Source organism: Odontesthes bonariensis, chromosome 20 (genome assembly GCF_027942865.1).
Source record: "Odontesthes bonariensis isolate fOdoBon6 chromosome 20, fOdoBon6.hap1, whole genome shotgun sequence".
Lineage (NCBI taxonomy): Eukaryota > Metazoa > Chordata > Actinopteri > Atheriniformes > Atherinopsidae > Odontesthes > Odontesthes bonariensis.
This window is the reverse complement of record NC_134525.1, coordinates 11,757,864-11,775,716: the sequence shown is the minus strand read 5'-3', so window position 1 is coordinate 11,775,716 and position 17,853 is coordinate 11,757,864. Positions and strand designations below refer to the sequence as shown.

General features: G+C 43.1%; 1 protein-coding gene across 1 annotated transcript in view; it reads right to left on the bottom strand.

The window, feature by feature from the left end:
- Nucleotides 1-447: 447 nt before the first annotated feature.
- The window catches only part of LOC142369933 (retinal-specific phospholipid-transporting ATPase ABCA4-like), a 34,947-nt gene continuing 17,541 nt past the window's right edge, over nt 448-17,853 (bottom strand). Inside the window, exons 15-49 of the mRNA XM_075452349.1 lie at nt 16,970-17,191; nt 16,433-16,637; nt 16,269-16,346; nt 15,921-16,130; nt 14,386-14,563; nt 14,174-14,305; nt 13,904-14,043; nt 13,656-13,793; nt 13,074-13,252; nt 12,714-12,819; nt 12,115-12,320; nt 11,801-11,855; nt 10,501-10,658; nt 10,141-10,265; nt 9,909-10,007; nt 9,642-9,831; nt 9,395-9,489; nt 9,080-9,112; nt 8,786-8,891; nt 8,606-8,680; nt 8,319-8,488; nt 7,932-8,109; nt 7,698-7,813; nt 5,392-5,539; nt 5,179-5,302; nt 4,858-4,987; nt 4,637-4,757; nt 4,456-4,518; nt 4,234-4,340; nt 3,954-4,095; nt 2,689-2,823; nt 2,443-2,546; nt 2,254-2,346; nt 1,899-2,148; nt 448-1,660 (exon numbers count right to left, since the gene is read on the bottom strand). Coding sequence (XP_075308464.1) covers nt 1,535-1,660; nt 1,899-2,148; nt 2,254-2,346; nt 2,443-2,546; nt 2,689-2,823; nt 3,954-4,095; nt 4,234-4,340; nt 4,456-4,518; nt 4,637-4,757; nt 4,858-4,987; nt 5,179-5,302; nt 5,392-5,539; nt 7,698-7,813; nt 7,932-8,109; nt 8,319-8,488; nt 8,606-8,680; nt 8,786-8,891; nt 9,080-9,112; nt 9,395-9,489; nt 9,642-9,831; nt 9,909-10,007; nt 10,141-10,265; nt 10,501-10,658; nt 11,801-11,855; nt 12,115-12,320; nt 12,714-12,819; nt 13,074-13,252; nt 13,656-13,793; nt 13,904-14,043; nt 14,174-14,305; nt 14,386-14,563; nt 15,921-16,130; nt 16,269-16,346; nt 16,433-16,637; nt 16,970-17,191 — 4,737 coding nt within the window. The 3' untranslated portion in view covers nt 448-1,534. The remainder of the gene's footprint in view (nt 1,661-1,898; nt 2,149-2,253; nt 2,347-2,442; nt 2,547-2,688; nt 2,824-3,953; nt 4,096-4,233; nt 4,341-4,455; nt 4,519-4,636; nt 4,758-4,857; nt 4,988-5,178; nt 5,303-5,391; nt 5,540-7,697; nt 7,814-7,931; nt 8,110-8,318; nt 8,489-8,605; nt 8,681-8,785; nt 8,892-9,079; nt 9,113-9,394; nt 9,490-9,641; nt 9,832-9,908; nt 10,008-10,140; nt 10,266-10,500; nt 10,659-11,800; nt 11,856-12,114; nt 12,321-12,713; nt 12,820-13,073; nt 13,253-13,655; nt 13,794-13,903; nt 14,044-14,173; nt 14,306-14,385; nt 14,564-15,920; nt 16,131-16,268; nt 16,347-16,432; nt 16,638-16,969; nt 17,192-17,853) is intronic.

The following is a 17,853-nucleotide window of genomic DNA, read 5'->3' as shown; positions in this document are numbered from 1 at the left end:
AATATTTATGATTGAGCTGAAACCAGTTGGAATAGAAGCAATAATATGGCAACGTACTGTATCTGAGCCTTTAAAAACAGCAGGGAACATTTCATTCTCTGTTCAGTTCTTAAGTTTGGCTTTAATTTCATCCGTTACATTATATCTGGCAATATATAAGCAATATAAGTTGACTGCACTTAGATAGCTCTCCAAGCTTTGTTTACTTTTGGATTCTTAAATTCAGCTCCTTCAGAACTGGGCTATGGGCTTGAAGGTGTAGTATTTTAGAAAGCCATGTAGTTCCTACTGCAGTTTTCATCGATTACAATTTTCAGGAGAATTGGTCTGTGTTATCCTGTGGAAATACAACATACTTTTCCTCGTGATAAAGTGCCTGTAGAGCTTTTCTACTCAGATCAGTTGATTCACTGAAATTGAAAATGCTGTGACCTTCCGACATTAATGTGTAGAAGCTTTACCAAGTAGTCAGTAATAACTTATCTGACCCATTCTGTCTAATCTCAGGTTTCATTCGGTTTAGTTGAAAACTTTTTTGTTGTTGTTGGGTTTTTTTCTTTTTTTTGTAGAAACACACATGTAAGTTGAAACAGACAGAATAAAGTTGCACATCTTAAAGAAAAACTTGAACTTTATTTCATGCTTCTCAGAGAAACATCACCTTTTTTCTTGTCTCTGTGTCATCTTTCTGCAGTGACACCAGGTGTTGTTGGAATGCAGAGAGATGAACAAAGTTGCACATGTATGCTATAAAGTGCAAAAAACATAGAAACCAAAATATCACGTAGTGTTGAAATGATTTTAACAGCAGCAGAAGGATTTTGTAATGATTATCAGCAGTATTGTACTAGGACATCTTGGGAAAAAGTGTAATACTCGTGATCAATAAAGTGCTAGAACTATGCTCCTTTCGGTATTTTTTCACATTTAAAAAGGCATTTAAAGACAATCTTGCTTGGCATCTGAAGCAAAAAAAAAACGTAAAATAATATAAAGGAACAAGCGTTTCCACAATCTCCCACTTAGCTTTTTTTCCCATCGATGAAATGTCGCCGCCCATTTCCTATTTCTAAATCTGTGTTTAATTTTTTTTAACAAGGCCTACAAGGTGAGCAGAACGTGGAACATACAGCAGGCACATAAATGCTCACTAACCCGGTTTACTGGAAAAGTAAAGTAGAGCATGTGCAGCACTGCATCGCGTCGAATCAAATCCAAGCACTGCCTCCCCAACTTGCGTCGCTGTAAGGGTTCTAATGCACACGACTGACCAAATGCCACAATCAGAAGGCTCCTTTAAATGCGGATTAAAAGTGCAGACCTCTTTTGCCCAAAGTTGGATTGCTCAAGTTCACCATCTGAGGTTTTTAGCATCTCAAAACAGATGCAGTCACTGGTTTCTAAAGGAGGAGATGGGATTGAAGACTCTGTGTTGAAAAGGTGGCTCTATTCCTGTCTACATAATCCTCCAGAGTGCTGACGAGTCCATAGGCCACCGGAGTGAGAACCAACAGCTGTCATCCACTTCAGCTTATTAAGTTCCCTTCCTTAAGGACTTGATGAGCGTGGTATCGATATAACGTTGTGCTCCAGCAACTTTGGGATGCAACACAATAGACTCATCCTCTCTTGACTGCTGCTTGGCAAAATTCACAAACACCTGCAGGGAAATATGAAGATCAGAACGAATGATGTAGTAAGTTTCAACAGGTCAGCGCCAGAGATATAACTGCTGAAGGAACAAAGTTTTGTATTTTTGAGGAGAACATTTACATAAAGCAGGACTAAAATGTATTAAATATAAAAAGTAGTTTAAATCTTAAAAGAGAGCAGATATCACCCATATTGAATATCCATTTTAGAACCCATTACGTTCTGTTTGCCCATGTTTAAATCACCTGGTCGAGAGTGGTCTGTGACACAGAGTAATCCTCTATGTGGAGTTTGTCCTTGTTAGCCAGCACCATTTGAAATATCCTTGCCAGAGAAGAGGAGGAGACCTTGTACTGCAGAGTGTTGTAGTGTTTCTCTCTTTGGATGCAGCCAGGGAAAGTGCTCTCCATGAAGGCTTCGGCGGGGTTCAGGTCCGGGGCACAGCCGGGCTTCGCTGCCCTGATTTTCATGGTCACGACGTAGCCGTCACCAAATCTGGATCAGAAAAAAAAAAAAATGTTTTAGGACAACTTTTATGTAGACATTTTGGTATTTTTTTGTAATGTTATTAGCAATGTGAAACAAACTGATTTGACCAACTTGTATTTGAGATGCTGAATGGTTCCCAGACACTTGAAGGATCCATTGACCATAATGGCTAACCGGGTACACAGAGCCTCACATTCCTCCATACTGTGAAATATGACATAACAACAACTGCTGTTGTGTGCTCACATCTTCAAACACATTTGTACTCGCATATATCTATACACCATATTTATCGTTTACCTGTGGGAAGTGAGGACCACTGCTCGTTTGTCCTGAATAACACTCATGATGGAGTTCCACAGAAAGCGTCTGGAGAGAGGGTCCATCCCTGTGGTGGGCTCATCCTAAAGTACGGTTTTATAAAAACGCATTGACATTTACACAACTGACTTTTGTCTATTCAAATCTGACCGTTCCCACAACTGTTATGCCCATGCAAAAGAATCAACCATCTAAACACAGCAGCACAACTAAGGTTGGCCTCACCAGCAGCACCAGAGCAGGACAGCCTATCATGGCAATGGCGGTGGAGAGTTTCCTCCGGTTACCTCCACTGTAGGTCCCAGCGCTTCGACTGGCAAACTCCGAGAGGCCCAGCTTCTGGATGGCCCATTCTGCAACCTAAATATGAAGCGAATGTGTACCACGGGTTAAGACTTTTCTGGCTCCGCTTCATAAAGGCAGCAGTCTTAGTGGAGAAGTTCAGAGAGACAGAATTTCTCTAGCGTGTGTTTGGTCTGCCCCGGGACGACCTCTCGGTGGTACATTTCCAAAATACCAGATCTAGGGAATGGCTAACAGTCAAACTCCCACCAAAACAAGAAGTATTGCAACTATTGTTAAATATTCCATAGCTGCTAGTTAGGGACCGAGCAATGAAACTGCAAGGACCCTATTGTATCTGTAAGAGTTCTTCTATATTATTCTTTCCGATTCTTTGCAAAAGGTACTCGAAAACTCATGAAATTTTGCGAGCACCACCTGCCAGTCGACGACATGAAAGAATCTAAACTTTATATTTTTGGGAGTCGCTCATTGACCCTGTTGCACCCCCTACGATGCTTAAAAATGGTCCCCGCATTGGGCTTAGTTTCGTGTGGGACGACGAAATTCGGTACACTCATTCATCATGCCCACAAAAAAGTCTCCTACCGCCATGGTCCCACAACCACAGGAAGGCGGCCATTTTGGATGGAAAGTGAGTTTTTGTGCCATTTTTGACCGATTTCACGCCTGCATATGACCGAACTCGTCCTACAGATTTAATGCTACAGACTTCAAACTTGGCCAGGTTACTCTTAAGACATGGGGGGAAAAATCATGGAGAAATTTTTTCAAACCTCATAGCGCGTGGCCAGGCGGTGAAAATCGTGTGATGGCGTTTGTGGTTTGAAAGCCTTATTGTCATCGCAAGGTCATGAAACTTGTTACACACGTCCACCCTGTCGACCTCGTACGTATGTAAAGGGTATCGTGTGTGGGCGGAGATAAATGGCTCAGTGGCGCCCCCTAGAAATTTTCAAAAAACCCTCCGCATTGGAGTCATTATGTGCTCGTACGTACGCAGAGGGTATCGTGCATGTTGGGCAGAGCTGCGCGACTACAGCATCCAGCGCATGCCCCAACATGCACACATCTCGGTCCCGCTCAAGGCTGCTTGCAGTTTTCTAGTTACCATTGTTACCCGCTGCCAAATCCTAGACCCTGATCTCTATCATCTAATTATTGCCACGATGAGAGCTACTTCTCACCTTGCTGATCTCAGACTCTGGGACCCCACGGAGGCGTGCGTAGAGGTGCAGATGTTCCCTGCCTGTTAGCAGCTCGTCTATGGCATCGAACTGTGGGCAGTAGCCCATGTTCTGATGGACATCCAGGATGTTGGTCAAAATGCTGCAAAGACAACACGGCGGGAACACAGCTCGACTTTAAAGGGATCTCTGTGGCGTGCCTCCAACAAGGAGACTAATAGATTCCATCTCTGAGTGATCCAGATAACAGCCCCATGGGTTACAACTTTATATCACGAACCTGTGACCGGCAACGGTGGCCTCTCCTGAAGTCACATCTATATCCCCGGTCAGCATCTTAAATGTTGTGGTCTTTCCTGCTCCATTTACCCCCAAGAGACCAAAGCACTGCAGGTGATGAGGAGGAGGAGAAGAGAAAAACACAGAGCAACGATAAAGTTCACAGTATGTCTCCTCTGCGGAGCATCTGTCTGAAATCCATTAGCTATAAAACTGAACCAACCTCTCCAGGTGATACTCCAACACAGATTCTGTCCACTGCAGGGAGGATTGTTCCTGTGTATGTCTGGCAAAGAAAGAGGACAACAAAATGAAATTGAAACAACTGGTTTGAAAACCTTTTGTTTTTTTGTGTTCCGGCATTACTTTGATCCTTTTGTCCACGATAAAGAAAATTATCTCACCTTGGACAAGTCTTTTATGTGTAAAATGTCGTTTGTTTTTCCACTTTGGTGGATCCGCTCTCTTTCCTCAGCAACATCTACATCTTCGTCCGCGCTGTGAGGCTTTGGGCCGTCTGGAATCCTGTGAAATGGAAAAATGACGAATCAGCAAATCAACTTCTAGGTTCAGGTGACAATCTCATCGAATATTGGGTTGCGTAATCCAGCCTTGCTGCACTTGCCAGTGCTTGAGGAAGAAGCGATACTGGAAGAGAATGTTCAGGATGAAATAGACAAATCCCTCAACAGCCATGCAGAACAGGTTCTTCCCGATGAAGTCCCAGTTGTAGGGATCTGGACTGTAGTTCTCCCCTGGAGAATAGCATACACATAGCACAGCTTTAAGTTGTGTTGTTTTTCATTTGTACACTGTTGTGAATGTATATTTCCACAAGTTGGATAAACCTAATCTATGTTTAATTTTTTTCAGCTTCTGAAGGTTCTACAGGTATTTGCTTGCTGGGCTGTGACGGGTTTGATTGCACATGTTTTGCTTTTCGTACCAAAACGCATGTAGATGTCAGTCACAGCCTGGTTCATGGCCATGTCTATGAGACCTCTGCCCAGGCAGTAGTGGGGAAAGATGAGCAGCATTGTCTTTAACATCTGGTTGAACCTGTACAGAGCCTAGAACAGTAATCCCACAAATATGATCAGTACGAGAAGATGGGCGGATTGTGAACGGAACTTGGGTAAACGTGGCCCCCTAAACTCACTGTGGTGCCCTCAAAGAGGTCCAGGATGAAGGTGATGGCGCTGCTGTTGATACCAATGAAGAGGTTGATAGATGACAGAGAGACGTAGGCTGTGCTGGGGACATTGAATACGCAGGACAAGGGGTACATCATGGGAGTCACAGACCAGCTGAGAAAGAAAGAAATATGAATCAGTTCAGCAAAGACAATGTCAAAGTGTAACACAAATGGCATCCTATTAGGCGCTATTTAACGAAACACTTTTAAATCCATATTAGTAATAGACCTTAAACAGAGGAGGTGGCCTCAGGTATCACCTACCAAACACTCACAATGCAGCTTTGACTCTCCTCCTAAGGTCGTTTCACAACTATTTGCAAGTGTGACTGTCCCAACAACGGCTTCTAAGCACCGACTCACTCATTGGGCTTACATGGCACTGAAAGGATCAGATAATTGGCTAAATTACAATAAGAATGAGTTGAGTAAGGGTAATTCTCCTTGGATATATGGCAGTGAATGAATCAGATCAGAGGCACAAAGCATGTCATACTCCGATACAATAGGTGGCGCTGTACCCATTCCAACTATTGCTAATAGAGCCACTTCCGGTTGACCCCTTCAACACCAAACGCAGGCATTCAAGAAAATGGCGAATGAACAGCAAGATGAAGCTACGTCCCTCTACATTTCATCTATGATGAGCTGCTTATTGCACAAACGTGCATTCTCCATCGCGTTGTTTGTTTCTTTCTGACGGCAACTACAACAGTAATATCGTCTCTTCCGACTTCCGGTTCCCGACCCCGGGAAAAAATCTCGAGCATGCGCAGAACGCAAAGTCTAATTCACCAACCGAATTATCTCGGGGTCTTAATCCGATCGCGAGTAACTCGATTCGATCCAATTTCTTGTCAGATTAAGGTGTCTACATGCACTTAATAACTCAATCTTATTGTAATTTAGCCAATTATCTGATCCTTTCAGTGCCATGTAACCCCACTGACTGCTGCTGCTGGAGAGCAGTGAGTTAGAAATGAAGAAGCCTTTTGGATGAAAAGTGAAAAGTCTTCACGAATCACAAAGAAAGAGAATATTCCTCTATTCAAGCTATCAGCGTTTCCGATACCGGGATAAGTGAGAATCTACACAAATGTTATCATTTTGTGTCATTTTAGTTGATGTGTTTACAAATGACTCTGTGTTTTTACAGATATTTTATTCCATACGTTATTAATTATTTGACCATGAGTTTACAATGTTTTTGTTTGAGACAGTTTTATAGAAATAAAGTGTTACACATGAACTTCAGTGAGCCTATATCTCCTTCATTTGGGGACAGCATGAATGAAAATCGTTGTATTCCCAATTCTAGTTATCATAATGTATCAAACCATTTATAAGAAACAAGTAAAAAATTTATAAATCACAAGATTATAGAGGCTAATGAAGCTAAATGTATTACTTTTCATGTGCACTGAAATATGATGTTGATACTGATATCAGCGGGTGGACAACAGCAAAAATTGTGTGTTTTTGTCACGTAATTGTCCTTTAATGCCAGGGAAACTATGAAACATACATTATTAAAAATAACAGAAAGATTTTAAAGTTTTCCAGCACTCCATCACAAATGCAAATAAATCTATCAAAAAACCTTATTCTAATTTTACACATAAGGAAAGATCATAATAAAAAAAGAATGTTAAACCATTACAAAACTCACGTCCTTTGAGTGCTTAAATGGCCCCCTAAAGGTTTTTCTGCTTAACAGTATTAAATATAAACAAACCCTGTTAGTTTCAAGGCAAAGCCAACGCAACACAAACAAATGTTGGCCACTATCAGCCATTCTACGTGCTGATAGGCTGATTGCACCCGACAACTCGGATGTCACTTGACACTGGTGTTAAGCTACCATATCGGTGCATCCTTAATCTGAAAAACACATTCCAATGGTCAAATTTTAACTCTCACATGCCCCTGATCATTGTTCAAACTGTACAGATGTGATCTGTTCTTTTTTTCCATGTTGCTCTGCCAGCTTCGAGATCAATTCTAGTTTTAGGTTTTCAGTTTCCTTTTGCACCTTCTTTACAGTCCTTTTATGTACTTCTCCGTAGTTTGCAATGTGACATTTGATAACAATAGTTTGACGCAGGGAACACATTTGTACAGAAAATGTATTCATGCAGCTTTGCGACCGTTCATGGCTGCTTTTAAACTGTTAAGCCTGCATGTTTGATTTTGTTTGTCTGGTTTGCTGTAAATTATGGCTCAAATAGACGTGCACTGTTCAAACCGCAAACAAAATGATTACAACTTACCCATAAAGCATAAGCAGGGCAATCAGGGGTTGTAGATTGGTTGGCGAAGTGTAGCACCTCTTGTCAAAAAAGATGAAAATTTTCACCACCATTGCAGCACTGATGGAGTAATTTACCTGCAGAAAAGGGACAGTAAATACCGGCCTCTGTTAAAGCTATAGTTAGATGCCGGAGAATATTCTGATGCATGTGGCGGGCACCAGCACGCTCTAAAAGCTAACGGGGCCGCTGTACCATGTCCCACAGAAAGTTGGCTATCCAGTACACCAGTGGACTGACACCGCTGACAAACTGCAGGTGTTTGGCCTGAGTGACCCTCTCCTGGATGAGGTAGAGGACAAAGCTGGCTGGGACGAAGGACATAGCAAAAATGACGCAAATAGCCACCACTGCGTCCACTGAGGTGGTCAGTCTGTGGAAAGGAGACAAAATTAGAAACGTTTCCATGAGCGGTGCTCAAAGAAAGGTTCATTTTTAGAATTTGAGCTATGTAAACAGTCCTTTTTTCCTTCAAACTACAAAGACTGGACGATTAGAACTGTCGACACTGTATACCTTCCCTTAAAATAAGAGCAAAAGCAGTATAATGGGAGATGGATTATCTGGCCAATGGGGACTCACACAGTGATCTCAGAGAGCTGCTCTTTGCTGAGGTTCAGGGGATGGTTGATGGCAGTGATTCCATATTCATCCAAATTAGCTCCTTTGGGCAGATTTGCCCGGAGAATGGCGTTGTTGGCCACATTCATAAAAGACACCATCGCATGCCAGCCCTTATTGTTGTACCACACCTGGGAAAAACAAAAAACAACACAATTTGGCAAAGTATATTGTATATTTTCCTTATGACGCACTACTTCATTATACGCTTTTTTAAGACAAGGCAAAATGAGCTTCGTTTAACTTACCTTGACATTGTTTTCAGTCTCCATGTACTTGAGGAATGTGCCTATATCATTCAGCATTTGTTTGGAGTGTTTTCCCTTAAAAACAAAAATTTTGAAGGCTCATCACAAAATCCTTTTTTGGTGAAAAAACAGAGCACTTACAAACAAAAGAAAACACCATATTTGGCCTCAGAGCCTTACCCCAGTAACATTGAGAAGTTGTCCCAGCTGGGCTGCAACATCCTGAATCGCCTTTGGCTGTACCCCTAAAACAGGAAGCTGTCCTCCAACTGATATACCCCCATACCTGGACACCACAGAGAAAATCTATTTGACACCTATCAAACTTCTCTGTAATCCTGTGAGGGTAATACACCAATGCAACCACTAGAGGGAGCACTGCACCAAGACACGTATGTACCCCAAAACCCATGTGAGAGATCAATATTCAGACATAAATCTAATCTTCCAGTGTATAAGTGGGATGGAAATTACCTTTGCTCATTCACCCAATATTTGCTTTTCAAGCTGAGAAGAGATCACACGAGAGACTGAATTATTCCTCAAATAGCAATGCATAACAGTACAAAAAAGTAACATTCAGCATTTTGTGCACCATTCTCCATTCTTTTATTATATCAGTGCTTGTTACCATCTGCCACCTTAAATTCAGATCGATTCACAGCAAAGAATCTACAATACTGGTGTGATTACTTTACTGTAAGTACAGCAAATTGATGCATTTTTTCCTTCATTTTCATTTGCAGTGTTTCCATTTATTCTTTTTGAACTGTCACAATGATCCAGTACCTGGTTCTGATGAGACTGGGGTAAGTCTTCACCAGGTAGTCAGAGATGTTCCTGCCAGTCAGGTCCATCAGAACATCTCCTGTTGACTGGATCCTCTGATGAGCAAAACAACACAAAGTGTAAATTTTAGATTAGACGCTGCTCACCTGCTGTGGATCTCAAGCAATTGAAAAAGCAAAAGTTCCACCTATGGAATGAAGTAGTGCGCATGAGCAGACAACTGTTGAAGATCAGCTTGTCAACCTACCTGTGGGGGGGGCAGGCCTCCAGCTCCCTCCGGACAAACGGGGAGCATGGTGAGTTTTTTGGGTGTGCTGCACTGACATTCCGGAGATGGTTTAAGGGAGTCCCACAGTGGGCTCTCCAGCATTTCTATCAGGGCAGGGTTAACCAAGGGCATCTCCCACTCTGTGGTGATGTTGTTACATGGGAAATCTCTGATGAAGGATAAAAGAAAAATATTCCAACAGACCAAAATAATTAGATATATACGGTCACTGTAAAGGTTACTTACTCCAGAGGTTCATCCACCATGCAGCGAGTCCCAAAACCGGGCTCGTCCAGCAGCACCTTACCAAAGTATCTCATGTGAGCATCCATGGGACGCTCGTTGCTGCAATAGACAGATCAAGGAAGATAATTACAAAAATGTGACGATGCCATTCGAGTATAAATCAATTTTCATCATGACCTTACTGAAGAGCTACGTCTCCTAATGATAGCTAAACGGTGTAACTTTGGACTACCTGAAGAAGGTGTACTGTCGCCCATACATCCAGGGGCTGAGGGGCAGACTAGGATACTCTCCAAAAGGTGGGACAATGAGCGTGAACATCAGTGCCAGGAAGACAAAGCTGGCGGGCAGAACAATCTACCAAAGACACAACTGCAGTTTAGAAAACAGTAAAAATCTGTCACAGTCAAATGGTGGCCTGTGTGGGACAAAAATGTGCCGACTACTTGCTGATTAATTCAAAAACAAGTCCCGTGTTTCATTTAAAAAAAAAAAAATTAATTTAAAGTTTATCAGTCTTAAATGTGTACTAAATGCAAATACTGTAACATTAAGATTATGTTTATGATGTGATAAATCACAGGCAGGTAACCTGGGCAATGAAGTCTTTGTAGGAACGTGTGGCGTGATGCAACCTCTTGATCATCAGGGCAAAGAACTGTTTGATGATCAGACAGAGGCCTCTGACCTGGTAGGATCCCCTGCCTGCACTGTCCTCTGAGATATCACATGGAGCCTGCCCATTGGACTCTGGAAAACAAACCCAAGTTAAATTGACAGAGAATAAGTTGAGCCATCGCTGTTTAAAGTAAATCCAGAAAAGCCAGCCAGCTACCCAAGCCATTCAGCTTTTTTCAAGCAATGATCAAAATGCATTTGCCAGAAACACTCCAATGAGGACGTCTTAAGGATTCAGTGATCATCTGCACATGACACTGGACCCTGCCAAAGCTGTAAATCTAAAGAGAAACTGGTCTAGCACTCGTCAGCATGCCCACGCTAAAGCTCTCTGCATTATGCTGTTGTCAGGAAAAACACCATACCAAAGTGTATTTTCAGACATGATTTTGTTCACGTTTCCATACTTTCATGACTTGAAAAATCTTGCTAAAGCTTCAATAATTTTGAATGGTCTTTATAAAAAAGTTTCAGCCAGATGCTGATTAGCTTAGCACAAAGACTGAAAGCAGGGGCTAACAGTTAGCGTTGCTCAATAAAAAAAAAAAAAGGGGGGGGGGAAAGTCCATTCAATGCTACCATTTTGTTATGTTTTATGGTGTTTTATGGTGCTGTACTCTTTTGGTACTTCCTTACTGTTTTGGTCACCCTGGTGTGTCAGTTTGTGAGTTTTGAGTTGTCTGTGTTTTCTTCGAACCAAGCTAGGCTAACTGTACCCCGCTGCTGCAATCTTTGTGCTTTAATGCGAAGGTTATAGGCAACCTTCAAACCTTATTAACCCTCACTTCATTAATGTCAGAATGTTCCTCTATGTTCTGAGTTAAACTCCACATAGACCTTTAAAAATATATATATATATATATATACATATTTATACAGATAGGTGTGTATTAGAATATGTTTGTCCCACAACAGCAGCCGTAGTCCAGAGCTCTAAGCTGAAAGCCACCATCACCTTTTAGTGCTTCCACATCAACACCCACTCTGTTGAATCCACAGAGACTAGCTCGAGTAACCTGCTGCAATGATTTATCTGAAAGGGTTCAAGAATGGACAGAAATGGAAGGAAAGAACACACTTGATCAGGGGTAGACTGAGGAACAGGACAGCAGGGGCTACGACAACACATTCAGACGCACAATAAATGAATCAGAAGACAACAGGAAGTTTGAAGGGAAGGGTTCCGCAAGAAGTTTGTCTCTCTTTTTATGTACCTTGAATACATTTCTTGTTGGTTGCATTTCCATCCACAGTGACCTTTAGAAAGATCTAGAAGAAAATAGATCATCTTATTATCAGGACCCAAGACTGACAGAAGCACTTTCTGGAGAAAAAAAGCCCATCTCAAACATTCATAATGTATGATTGAATGTCAAAGCACAGCTCCTTTTTTTTTTTTTACCCTTGTAATTTCTATTAAAAAAAATTGCTTTTCAGTTTCATTTCAGTGTTTATGTTAAATTGAAACTCCTGTTTTTCTAACGTGTCTAGTTAGAAATCCATTTCCTTTGCTTTAGTTTCCACACACCTCCTCCAGCGATGTGTCGGACACACCGAAGCTGCTGAGGCCGATGTCCACAAGGGTTTCCTCCAGCTCCCTGAAGAGGCTGGCGTATGCCCTGGGCTTGAAGTTCCGGTTTGGCAACAGAAAGGTCAGCTCCTGGCCAATGGCCTCGATGAGACGAGCCTGGGGCACATGATGATGGATCATTGCTGTGATGGTTTCCAAGTTACCTGTTGGCAGAATAATTAGATTTTATTACATTCCTGTAATAACCGTTCTAAATGTGTTTTTTTTTTACTCTTCCTTTTATTTTCTGCCCTTAATTTTGCTCTTCTCTTAGTCATACATTTCAAAGTGCAAATTAAATCAGCAAACAGACATCAGACAAACTGTAATATGTAAAAGCAAGACTACATGTTCCATTAACTTTTAATGGGTACATAGAAACTGTGGGGTATTTCTTAAAGCTCAGTGTGCTCAGGGTGTTTCTAAATGAGCCACCAGCAGGTACAGTAAGACAGTTAGACTAACAACGATTCTGTGCAAAGTCAGTATTCATAAACATGACAAAGAGATTCCACTGAGGATCAAAGTCACAGTAATGCAGCTGAGGGTGAACTTACCATCTAACTTTCTGCCTGAGGATTGGCTCTCTTCCTGGCTTGCTTTAAACTTTAAACACTTTGAGCATTTACAGGAACAATCCTGTGTGCAGTCGCAGCTGGCCTGCTGGATGAAATGACAACATAAAAACAGCTTAGTAATACTGCACGTGGGTTATTATGGAGTTTAATCAGCCTGACGCTTGTTTTTCCACAGCGTTTTCACCAGGCTGCCCAGAAACAATATGGCCTAAATTGTCTTTTGTATGGGCTTCTGCTCTGACAATGATTCGTCATTTCACTTTTGAAGCTAACCTCCTGTGTCCTATAAACGCTATTATACAGAAAAGAACACGAGGTTTCATCTCCACCGATCCCCACCTTGATATTGTCATGTTTCATTCGGCGTACAAGAGTGAGGTAGAAGCCAGCGCCAAAGCAGTTCTTGAGGAAAATGGGTGAACCACAGCAGTAGAGGCGACCCTGAGAGATGATGGCCACCCTGTCACTCAGCAGGTCGGCCTCGTCCATGTGGTGAGTGGACATGATCACTGTGCGCCCTGCAAAGAGGGGGGATATTTGATGTTTCTGATTAGGATAAATATTGCTACTGTGAAAATAATATTGGGATGTTTTTTTTCTTTTAAAGAGAATTTAGTACAACTGGACTGAAAAGAAAAAAAAAGTCAAACATTGCCAAGATTACAAATGTGGCTAAAATAAAATTTTAAATAGGACCACAACACTCACTGCCAGTAGTGGCAAGTAATGCAAGGCTTTGTGCCCCACCTGTGCCCCACCTGTGCCCCACCTGTTCGGCACCTGTGCCCCACCTGTGCCGCACCAGTGCCCCACCTGTGCCCCACCTGTGCCCCACCTGTGCCCCACCTGTGCCCCACCTGTGCCGCACCTGTGCCCCACCTGTGCCGCACCTGTGCCCCACCTGTGCTGCCCCAGTGTTACCTGCGCGGTATTTGAGCAGTAGGTCCCAAATCGAGCGTCTAGAGTATGGGTCCACCCCAGAGGTGGGCTCATCCAGGATCACCACCTTGGCTCCACCAACAAAAGCCAGGGCGACTGACAACTTCCTCTGCATCCCCCCTGGATTGGAACACCAGAAATTACCGATGGTGCACATGTTTTTGTGTGTACGTGGTTTGCAAAGTGATGAGCATTTTATCATTTGTGCGTGCACCTGCTTCCAAACAGACCTGAGAGGTTCTGGGTCAGCGCATCTCTCTTGTGGGGAAGACCCAGATCCTGCAGCATGTTCTCCACCTCCTCCTCGGCCTCAGCTATTGGACGACCCTTCAGCAGCGAGTAGAAGAGAATGTGCTCTGCGACAGTCATACTGAGAGAGAAGAAGGGGAAGAGGAGGAAGCTGTCAAATCACATGCAAAACAATACCTTAATAAATGGTACGAGTCCAGAAACTATAGATCCAATTCATTTTGGAGATTAAGTGTGGAGGAGTTGCATACTGCTGAAAAAGGATGTTGTGTTGAGGGCACATCCCCAGAGAGAGACGGATGCTGTCCATGTCTGTGCGGATGTCTTTGCCGTAAATAGTGGCTGTCCCCGAGGTTGCCGGGAACATACCTGTCAAGATAGACCTGTGCAAAGGACAAGATGGACTCAGATGTTTAAGGGTGCGTATCCATATGCTTGCAAGTACAGCATCTGTGTGACATACATGGTGGTGGTCTTTCCGGCTCCATTGTGGCCCAGCAAAGCAGTAATCTGGCTCTCATAGAAGCTGATGCTAAGGCCATCGACTGCTGGTGCGGAGCAATTGCCGAACACCTTGACCAGGTTCTGGATGCAAACCCCCTTCACCAGATCAGGTGGCTCTGCCTCAAAGAATGACTGCTCTGTAGACAAAAAAAGCTAATTCAGTTGAGCCGTCTGGAGCTCAAGTCAAAAACGCATCCGCACCGGTTTGAATGCATCCCATTGTGTCCATTTTTGAGAAAGGAAATAGGAAAATCAGGTATTAAATCAGGTGAATGGAATGCCATACAGAATAAAGAAAAAAGTCTCCATCACTTATTAACTAAGCATGAAACTGGAGGGCAAGCAGTGTGTGTTCACATACGGTATGCCGGCAAGAGCAAACACACACAAGGACATCACGTTCCCACACAGTGAAGGCAGAATGGGATGGGAAATACTCAAAACAAGAGCCACAGTTCTACACAGTACTGGATCAATTCTGTCATTTACTGTCTGTGAAAATACACTGTCTGGCCAAAAAAAAAGTACTCAGCAGCGTGAAGACTTCTCTTCTCATTTACTGGGTTAAGGTCTGGATTCTATGGTGGCCAATACACGCGTAAAAAGGAGTTCTCATGCTCCATGAATCACTCTTTTACAATTTGAGCCTGATGAATTGTCATCTTGGAATATGCCTGTGCGATCAGGAAAGGGTTAGGGTTAGGTTATTCAGTAAATTCTGGTAATCAGCTGACCTCCTTTTTAGGGCACATAACGTTGTTGAACCTCACCCTGACCAGCTGAAGCAGCCCCGGAGTCTCACACAGGCTTGTACAGTAGGCACGATGGGTTCAGCACTTCATCCACCTCAGTGAAAATAGTCAGAATAGTCCTTTATGTTCTCTGTCATACTAAAGCTTTTTTTTTTTTTTTTTACATTAGTCTCACTGATAAGCTGTGTGGTAATGCTCTTGTTTTCACAATTAAACATTGCCAGTTCGGCAATGTTCAACTGTTGACTTTCTACAATTTAATTTCCGAATCATTGAGGATTTTCTTTTGATCACATGTCTTTCACGGAGATGATGGGTCACCACTATCCTTCCCGGTTTTAAAAATGTGCTGAACAGTTCTTAAGCCAGATTTAGAAGTTTCAACAGCCTCCTAAGTTGCTTTGTTTGCCTGACACGGACCGATGACTTGACCTCTATGAAACGGCATCGGCATGTGTCTTTCAACGTGGTGGTTTAAGGAAATAAGAAGCTACTCCTTAAATCAGTTAAGGTTAAATAACTTGCTGCCAGGTGAAACACATTAATCACCGTGGTGCTTTTAATCACTACACTACTTTCCCAACAGCAGGACCTTTAGTGTTTGTTTAGTTAAATCCAGGTGACCATTTTCTTTTTTTTCCCCTGATCAGGCCGTGTATTCTGGAATTTGTTCCTTGGCTAACCTTAACACTGATTAAAGTGTGGGGCAAAGCACAATAAAAACAACAAGCAGCCATTATACCGTCTTTCTCCTTGCTCTTCTCAGACTCAGCCTGGTTTCCCTTCCCCAGCAAGTCCCGCCGGTCCTGGTGCCGACACGACGGTGTGTCCTGCTTAGCCCCGGCTTGCTCCTGATCGACGTTTTCCTCCTCCGCTTTTTTCGGTTGCTCCCCTTGCTCCTTGTTTGCCAGGTTATCAAAACCTTTCTTATCCGACTCCATTTTGTCATTGCCTTTGGGAAATGGGGCTGAAGTTAGTTTGATGCTCGATGACAAACACCTTACTGTCCAGTCAACTATCATCGCCAGTTTTTGCCGGCAAAACTGGAGAAAGAAAGACCCATAGAGAAAACATGAAGTTGTAATTGTACCTGAAGCTGGGGCCACACTGTTGAGCCAGTAACAGGGCAGGAGGGGGAAGTAAAATGGACGGCCAATCCCATACTGTCCTGTGATGACAAAAAAAATACCCAATAAATTGACAAATATGCTTTTTTTGTGTGTTTTATGTGATGTAACCAGACAGCACGCTGACCAGGGAAGACATTGTCCAGGTACCAGGCCAGAACGGCATAAAGCACCGTGTCCAAGCCCATCATACAAATAGAGGTGAGGAAGGAGAACTCATCTCCCTCCAGGGGGCTGGTCTGGATGTTGTCCCACTGCAGACCCATTCCCTGCTCCTCGTACCGTGACAGATACTCTGTCCCGAAGCCAAACGCCACCTGGGACAGCAGGCTCTGAGTGAGGAAGCAATGCCAAAATAAGACTTTTCAAATATTTACAGCCAGACTTTTAACTACCTATAGTCTCATACTTTAGTTAATGATTCAAATGGGTTTTATTTATTTTTTTTTTTAAATATGTCCGTTCTCACTCCCCAGGTATCTAATACACATGTACGTACCTAAGGGAATTCAAAGGACTGTGGTGGGTAAAATCCCAAAATGTCTATGTATAACTGAGCGTGCAAAGGAGGGCTCGAATCTTGATGTTTTTAAGGAGCTAAGCTGCTCTTTGATTAAAATGGGAAAACTGTAGATGTTGGCATGCTTTCAGTAAAGACACCCACCGCCAGGATCTTCATATCTTTGGTGATGCGGTCCTGCCAGGCGAAGCAGAAGATGTGAGGAAGGTAAAGGGTGAAGAAAATGATACCGCAGCAGGCGGCTGCTAGGTTGGCTTGGTTGAAGAAGACGCTCAGGAGGAAGCACTGCATGATGGTCGCTGTGGTGAAGGTGAGCAGGAAGAGAAAAAGGATGGTGGGGTTGCTGTAATTCAGTACTCTTCCTCCCTGGAGATGACAGAGGAACATGCAGAGTAATGTTCAAATCTGTGCAGCAACACCAAAGTGAAGTTGTGTACAATGTAAATAAGAGGAAAATTCAATGATTTACAACTCTTATAAACTGACATTTGTTTCACAACAGAACAAAGAAAACAATTTAAAACATTTTACAATCTCGTACAAATATGAGGTCATCTTGGATTCGACACATCTCAGATCTCAAAAGTTGGGACAGGACCATTTCTACAACTATAGAATATAGTATCCCCTCTTCTTTGGTGGCTCTGCTCTTTGGTCCTGAGGGCACGGCATCCATCCATCCATTTTCTATACCCGCTGAATCCGTCGATCGGGTCGCAGGGAGGCTGGAGCCTATCCCAGCGGTCAATGGGCAAGAGGCAGGGTACACCCTGGACAGGCCGCCAGTCCATCACAGGGCCACTCAGAGACAAACAACCACACACACGCTCACACTCACTCCTAAGGACAATTTTAGAGACACCAATTAACCTAACATGCATGTTTTTGGCCAGTGGGAGGAAACCGGAGTACCTAGAGAGAAACCACGCATACACGGGGAGAACACACAGAAAGGCCCCAGCCGGGAGTTGAACATGGAACCTTCTTGCTGTGAGGCGACGGTGCTAACCACCACACCACCGTGCAGC